Raw genomic sequence first — 7729 nt, 5'->3', positions numbered from 1 at the left:
GTCCAGTTTTGGGCTCCACAATTCAAAAAGGATGTGGAGAAGCTTGAGAGATTCCAGAGAAGAGCCACGCGCATGATCAGAGGTCAGGAAAACAGACCTTACAACGAGAGGCTGAGAGCCATGGGGCTCTTTAGCCTGGAAAAGCACAGGCTCAGGGGTGACCTGATGGCCACCTATATGTTTATCAGGGGTGACCACCAGTATCTGGGGGAACGTTTGTTCACCAGAGCACCCCAAGGGATGACGAAGTCGAACAGTTACAAACTACTGCAAGACTGTTTCAGGCTGGACATAAGGAAGAATTTCTTTACTGTCCAAGTCCTCAAGGTCTGGAATAGCCTGCCATTGGAGGTGGTTCAAGCACCTTCATTGAACACCTTCAAGAGAAAATTGGATGCTTATCTTGCTGGGATCCTATGACCCCAGCTGACTTCCTGCCTTTTGAGCGGGGGGCTGGACTCGATGATCTTCCGAGGTCCCTTCCAGCCCTAATGTCTATGAAACCTATGAAATATATGTGATTAATATCCATGAATAAACCCTGGAGCTTATAGCTCCAGGGTTTTTTGCTCCTGGGTGCTTCATTTGAATATGCACTCGAGAGCAAAAAACTCTAGAGCATATTGCTCTGGAATTTATTAGTGCGCAGCATGTCGAGCCCAGTCAGAGAAGCCCAGGCTGGCAGGGGACCCAGAGGTCAGCCTGCCAGCTCAGGGATGCTTTGACCAAGCTCCACATGCTGCGGAGGGGGCTGGCTGAGGCAGTGAATCTTAAGGATGAAAGAGTAATAGCAAATCTGTTCCAGTAAATTTCCATTAATAGACAAGCCCTTATTAACTGTCTACCAAACTTGTATCCCTGTACAAGGGAATCTTTTACGGTTTGTGAAATTAAGGTAATTTCAGTCTGCTGATTAACTGAATCTCTGGTAGTATGATAAAATTTAGCCAGTAGGCAACTGAATACTGTGTTCCTCAGACTTTTTAAGTGGTACTCTTTCTTACTCAGACCTGATGCTGGATTCCATAGATGGTGAGAGTACCTAGCTCTTAGCACTAATTTTCCAATTAAATATTTTGACAGAAAGTACTGATTTCCCAAATGAATGGAGTTTGATAGCTATGTACCTACAAGATTTAACAAGATTAAATTTCTGAACTCAACAAGAGACTTGAATGCAAGTCTCCCATATCCAAAGTATATGCTCTACTCAGAAAGCTCTTGGTTATTCTGAAGTAGGCAAGTGTCTCTATACGCATTTTTTTCACAAAAAAAAAAAAAGATTTGGTTCTGCCCAAGTGAATATCAGGAAACTTAAAGAAATTCTGAATGTGTGTGGAGTGGAAAAGCCAATTGCTACCCTAGTCTAGTAAAAACAGCCCCAGAACAATTCCTCTTTCCAAAGAAGAAAGTTTTTCAACTATTTTAGTTTGTTTAATGAAAGATATTGGATTTACCCAAAGAACCTTATCTGCCTATGCCCTTAGACTAACAGCCTTGAAAAGAGGGGGACTTTCCTTGAGACAGGATTCAGTTAGATAAGTTTCCTTTATCAGTAAAAGGTAACAGAGTGTGTTTTCAATTTAAACAAAGTAAACTCAAACAACAAGGAAGCTAAATTCTGGTGAAAGTAGTTTGACAAAGGAACTTAGACCTTTGTTATAGCTCTGCCAGAAGGAAATAGGAAAGTCATCATGCTCCATGCAAAGGAGTTATGCAAAGATGACATGGAGTACTTGTTCTTTGGGGTTTTTTTTCTTGTTTCTTTTTTAAACAGGCACTAAGGTTTATATTTGTAGGTAGAGAATGAGAATCAAAGATGAGGACTTTTTAAAGTAGATATTTCACTTTAAAACAGCAGGAAAGTGTGTGTTCTCCCTCTCCTCCCACCACTTTTTCTTTTTTTTTCCTGGCAGTTTCTTTGAAAGACCCAGAGGACTGCAGACATGAAGCTTTGGAAAGGTTTCAGTTGAATGAAATAGTGCCTTAATCAGCTATGCTTTTTTCTAGCCATTTCTAGGGCATCTGAGTTAAATAGATGTTACAAAACCAAATTACTAGCCCCGTATAACAAATCTGAATAAAAAGCACTTCACTTAAGACAATTCCTCTTCTTCAGCAATTTTAATGTCAAACGTACTAATTCTACAGTCATCCACAAATCTTCCAGGAAAACAATGGAGTAAATGCAATACTTTTCTACTATGCAAGCAAAACAGACTTTTAAAAACACCGTGCCCTGTTTCAAGCAGATAAAATTCAGCTAAAAGAAACCCTAAACCTAATTTTTCACCCCTTTCAAAAATCTCCTTTATGCATTTGGAGTTAAAATCTTGATGCAATGCTAAAAGAAGTAGAATGGTTCATTGGTCTGAGTTAAACATATTTCACCCACGGATTTAACCAAAGACCATAGAAACGTTCAAAGGATCTAGAATTCTAATGAAGAACTTTTACTGAACCAAGTGTATAGAGAAGTTAGCCAAGTTTGGGGACACGAAGAGGCCTTCCTCAGATCTTCTGAGGAATAATGAAAATAAAAGATATCGCTAAGAGCCCCTCACATCTTGTACATCATGGCTATAACAACACTCTAACCCCACTACAAAGAAGAACTTAAAATAAGAAACTAATACCAATCTCAATAGCTGCAGCAGAGTGGTTACTGAAGTCATTTCATTGCATCTAGTTCTTTATACCCAACAATTCAGATTCCGCAAATGTGAGGGGCAAGGATTTTTGTGGGCAGTATCTTTTGTTGAATCAACTGCATGGCTGAGAACAAGCTTTTGAATGTAGTGTATTCTTCTTCAGGTCTGAGGAAAAAAAAAATAGGCACACTGATTCAGCTAATGGTTGTTTTAGTAATGGCCTGTGTCCCAAAGCTTACAATTATACTTGGTGTGGAGAAAAACGGTTTACTTCTCTGTAACAAACCATGTGCTTGAATGGCTCTATATAAATAATAATATTAATAGATATGAGAACTCCAGATAGTAAGATGAGTAATTGCTGCAATTATGTTCTAATGTTATACCTTTATAAAATTTTCTTATTCCAATTTAATTATTTATGGTAAATTGTTTTAATGAAATTGAGAATGAGAATATTAACTTGTTCTATTTGCCAATAAATTAATAACATATGGAACATGGTTAGAAGTGAGCATTTCTGTTAGAAAAAATCTTTTCTTAGAAAGCAGAATTGGCCTCAACTTAGTCATGGCACATGCCTCACTCATGAGATCAGGGTCCAAGTCTTCACTCTGGGCACATCTACACATGCCTATTAAATAAGGAGCAAAAAAACTCAGGTGTTTGTCATACCATATAGTTTATTGCTCCCCAGTGCCACATATACATGTGTGCCCAGAACTACAGCATGTTGAGCTGGGTCAGAGCAGCCCCAGCTGGTAGGGGGCCCTGGAGAGTCAGCCTGCCAGCCCAGGGCTGCTCCAACATGATGTGGAAGGGCCGGCTGGGGCACAAGAGTGCTCAGTGCAGGGCTAGCATGGCAGGCAGTCCACGCACTAAAGCACACTCATACTCCAGCCAGCCGGGTCAGCATGTACATCTGCGCTGATGAACAGAAAAAACTCCACAGCAGGGTAGTCCTTCTAAATACAAGGACTACCCTGCTGTGGAGTTCATTAGTTTCCTGCGGCCTAATAGGGCCGCACATGTAGACACCGAGACATTTACTGCAGAGCTAATTAGGTAGCTCCGTAGCAGAAGTTTTGTGTAGATGTACCCTGTTATAGTCTTTCAGAGTCTGGAAGAGTTATTTACTACCTAGTCCTAATCCTACTGAAGTTAATAGGAGTTTTTCTAAGGATATTTGGATCAGGCCCTTAATGGTTTTGTGTGGCAGATCCTTGTCTTTAAAATAGACTGATAATATTTCCTCTCTTCCTTTCTTCCTGGGTCTTGCCTATTGCACCTGTAAAATCTTCAGGGAAGAGACTGTCTCTTCCCATCTGTTATGCATAACACCTCTCAAAATGAGACTGATCTCAGTGGGTATCATTAAAGCAAATAAAAAGATGTAGGAATGAATAATTTTACTTAAAATATCAGACAACCTAAGTGGGCTTTATTTGTTTGGGAACAGATACTGGAGCTAGGAAGCAGACAGAAGGAAGGTAAGGATAAATAAGATGACCATAAACTAAACATGTCCATAATTGTAATTTTGTTCTTTGATGCAAAAATAAAAGTTTTCTAGCCATCTACAGACCTCACTAAGGCCAAGAGCTGAAATGAACAGCTAAATTAAAAGGCCAGATTTAAAATGCCTGAGGTCTCAATGAACCTTTAGGGTTTCAGTGAAACTGTTCAAAGACTAATACAGTTTTTCAAATTCACAGCTTGTATCCAGCTATAGTAAAGTTAATGACTGAATGCTTTTTGAAGAGTGACATCTAGTGGCATAGTTAGTTATTCAGAATTATCTGGTGACTGCAGGAGAAGAAGTTGGTTCAAAAGGGCTAGGAGTCACATAACTTACCTGCCTAAAGTCATAGGGTTTGGAATCCTGGTATGTGCCAGTCTTATACTTTCCATTCTTTACAAACATTATCTCAGCTTCATATAAGCCCACCTGGGGAAACCTTGTGACAAACATGGGCAATTTCTTCTTCCTTCCCAAAGGAGGGAGGAACTGGCTAGAATATATCATAGATAGCTGCTGGATGGTGTCAGCTTTTGAGCTCTTGCTCTTCTTCAGTTCTTCTTTTTCTTTTTGACATGCCTGAGGTGGTGGTTGGGAAGTTTGATAAAGCTTGTAACTAAAATCAGGAGGCTGCTTTTGCCATGTATCTGAACCGGTTCTGGGAGGTTTCTTAAAACTTTGATTCTGTGCAAAGGCCAAATCCAGGCTTGCAGTAAATTTGATTTTTCTATCAAAGGAGAAGAAGGGATGTTTGCCTTTGTGAAGAATGGTCGCCATTTCTACTTCACGTGGTGCCTGCTAAAGACAATAATTATTTTGACTTAGGTTGAATAGAACATTATTATATTTAAAATAACCAAATGCCTGTATTCATACTTAACTGAAGGTTTTTCCTTAGTACCCTAATTTAGAATAGTAATATAATTGTGTGGCTCAGCTGGGACAAGAGGAAGATGATCTTGTTGTGAAGGGGCTAAACTGTGACTTAGTTCATCTTCTTGCTCATGCAAAGATTCCAAATCATTTTATTCGATACTAGCCAACTGCCCATCAAGAATGACAGGGGACAGGTGGGGGGAAGGGGTAGCTGGGATGCAGGGCCGCCACCTCCCGCCCCATGCTGCTGCTGTTCTGCCTCTTGCAGGGAGTGGGGTGGGGGAGCCGAGGCCAGCAGCCTCAGCTCCCCCATCCTCTGTCTGGTCCTCGGAGTGGCTTCAGAATCATGGCGGTGCCGCCCCAAGCTTAGATTACTCTGATTGGCTGTTTCCATCAGCCAATCAGAGCACGAATAAAGCATTATGGACAGACAGACTTAGGCTTTTATAATATTCAAATAGTTTCTTATATCCTACTCATCACCAGAGCTGTGTTGCCTTGTAGGGGGGCATCAATCTGCAAACTGATCTGAACAAGTAAACACTTAACCTCACAAAGAGCCCCCTTAAAGTTAAGGGCATCAGGATCTGCCTGTTCTTGCCAGCTTGTCAGGACTTTGATCTTTCTGTGCCTTGGTTCACGACATATAAAATGGGGATAGAGAGAGGTAGTTAGCCATGTTAATCTGAAATTAGACAGAGGTCAGGGCAGGGTGGTACCTTAGGCCATTTGTAGACATGCTCACCATTTTTAAAAACATGTTAACTGCTTCATATCACACAGTTTGCATCAAATTTCAATTTGAATTAAGGGTTAATAGATTATTATTGACCATCAGTCCCTTAATAGACTCAATACACAGCATCTGTGTGTTGGCTTATGTGCTTAGCACTTGCGGATGGAAATAATTAGGAGATGATAATAAACCTGTTTAAAGCACTGCTACATTGTTGCACAAGTACCGAAAGTTGTCTAAAGTGCTGTTTGTAGAAACCATAATGGGTGCAATTGACCTGAGTGCAGATGACCATTGGCTGGGGGGGGTAGGAGGGGCGGGGGTGTGGGGGAGACCAGGGAGTTTGCCCCCTTCTTCCAGACCAGTAGTCTGTGTGCTTGGGCACAGCTGGGGGAGTCAGGATAATGATACTTAGTTACTGTGAGGTGTTGTTGGCACATTTGATTCTGTAAAGATGTTATTTTGTGCCTGATAGCCTCCGTTGTGTTTCAAAAACCCAAATTGAGTTTCCCTTGTGAGGACTGATATTTGCAATGCTTATCTGCTACATTCCTAAAAACTGTTTTTCCTAAAAGCAATGCTCTGCGTGTGTGTGTGTGTGTGTGTGTGTGTGTGTGTAAATAAGTAAATAAATAAATACAGTTTAAATTGCTTAATTCAGACTGCCCTAATCTGTACTCATTTTAATCCTCATTCAGTGAGGATTATTAATTCAGACTGGAGCCAATTTTAATTCTGAGCACAAATGTCCATGTGTATATAGCAACTGCTGTAGTCTGGATTATACCTAGGAAAATATAATATCTATAAATGGGTTTAGATACGAACTTGTTCAGAGAGGCATAATGTTTTCCAGGTGCCAGCCTATTCAGTCAGAAGCAAATCCTGGCCCAAGTACACAGTCAAAGTAACCAGCTGTCTGTCCAGTAGACAAAGCTGAAGCATCTAGCTTCAAGCAGTGAGTCTGCAACATGGCTGCTTATTTTGGGAAGGTGGTGGGTAATTTGTTTCAAGATGAGAAACTGGCATAGTTATTCAATGATTTATAAATACTGTACAATGGTTACCAATGTGCTCCTCCCTTTTAGGGACTCCCCAGGCTTTGTATTACAGCCAGGGAGTTTTTAAAGCCTCTTTTTCAAGCTTTAAGTGGGCCAAGGGGAAAATTTGGCATTACAATAAACACCAAAAGAAAAAGATCACACATTTGCTAACCCTGTCAACACTATTATCATCTGCACACTTGACTTTTGTGTCTTAGAAACAGAAGTACCTAAATCCCAGGTGAATACAGGCAGTGACAACAACAGTGCAACTCCAGAGAGGCATTTGACAGAAAAGATTAAAAGACATCACTTACCACTCTCTCAAGTCAGTTCTTTCCGACGAACTTCACACACTGTATTGCATAGCCAGCCTTCTCCTCTGCACGGGGCCAGGAGAAGCTAAGCAAACAGATGAACTTGCAGCACATGTTTATTCCAGAAGCTGTTTATTCTTTTGTTGTACAAAAGAGCTGGAATGTATAATCTGCCCATCTGTGTTGCTAAGAAACAGGATCCTTTTTGCCTCAGGACTTAATTCAGAATTCAAAAATGAAAATAGTGACTCAGTTGGCGGCATAAAGTCAGCTTGAAACCTAGCAACAGGGCCATGGGTTCATTTCTGTTGTTTCAAATGTTAGAAAACAAAGATATTAGAGGGGAAATCTAATTGAGGAAAACAGAACAGCAAGATGAAAGGGAAGGAGAGCTGTTGTATTTCAGGTTCTGCTAAACCATGGGATTTTGCTAAACTCACTTTCATGACTTGAAGGGCCTTGTTTGCTGTTTGTCAATTTGTCCTGAATACAAATTGTCTGTAAATCAAAGTGGCAGCATTATACACCAACTTAATATTCTCCTTGTATTATATGGCATAGCACAGCAAAATCATTTGCATTTCAGT

General features: G+C 40.5%; 1 protein-coding gene across 1 annotated transcript in view; it reads right to left on the bottom strand.

Moving 5' to 3' along the window:
• LOC102381157 overlaps window positions 1–7271 on the bottom strand; it is an 18728-nt gene extending 11457 nt beyond the window's left edge. The window contains exons 1-2 of the mRNA XM_006027775.2: window positions 7143–7271; window positions 4507–4968 (exon numbers count right to left, since the gene is read on the bottom strand). Of these exons, the coding sequence (XP_006027837.1) occupies window positions 4507–4947 (441 nt within the window). The 5' untranslated portion in view covers window positions 4948–4968; window positions 7143–7271. The remainder of the gene's footprint in view (window positions 1–4506; window positions 4969–7142) is intronic.
• Between the last annotated feature and the right edge of the window lie 458 nt (window positions 7272–7729).

Source organism: Alligator sinensis, unplaced genomic scaffold, assembly GCF_000455745.1.
Source record: "Alligator sinensis unplaced genomic scaffold, ASM45574v1 scaffold45_1, whole genome shotgun sequence".
Lineage (NCBI taxonomy): Eukaryota > Metazoa > Chordata > Crocodylia > Alligatoridae > Alligator > Alligator sinensis.
The sequence above is the reverse complement of the archived record's forward strand: the minus strand, read 5'-3'. Positions and strand labels throughout refer to the sequence as shown.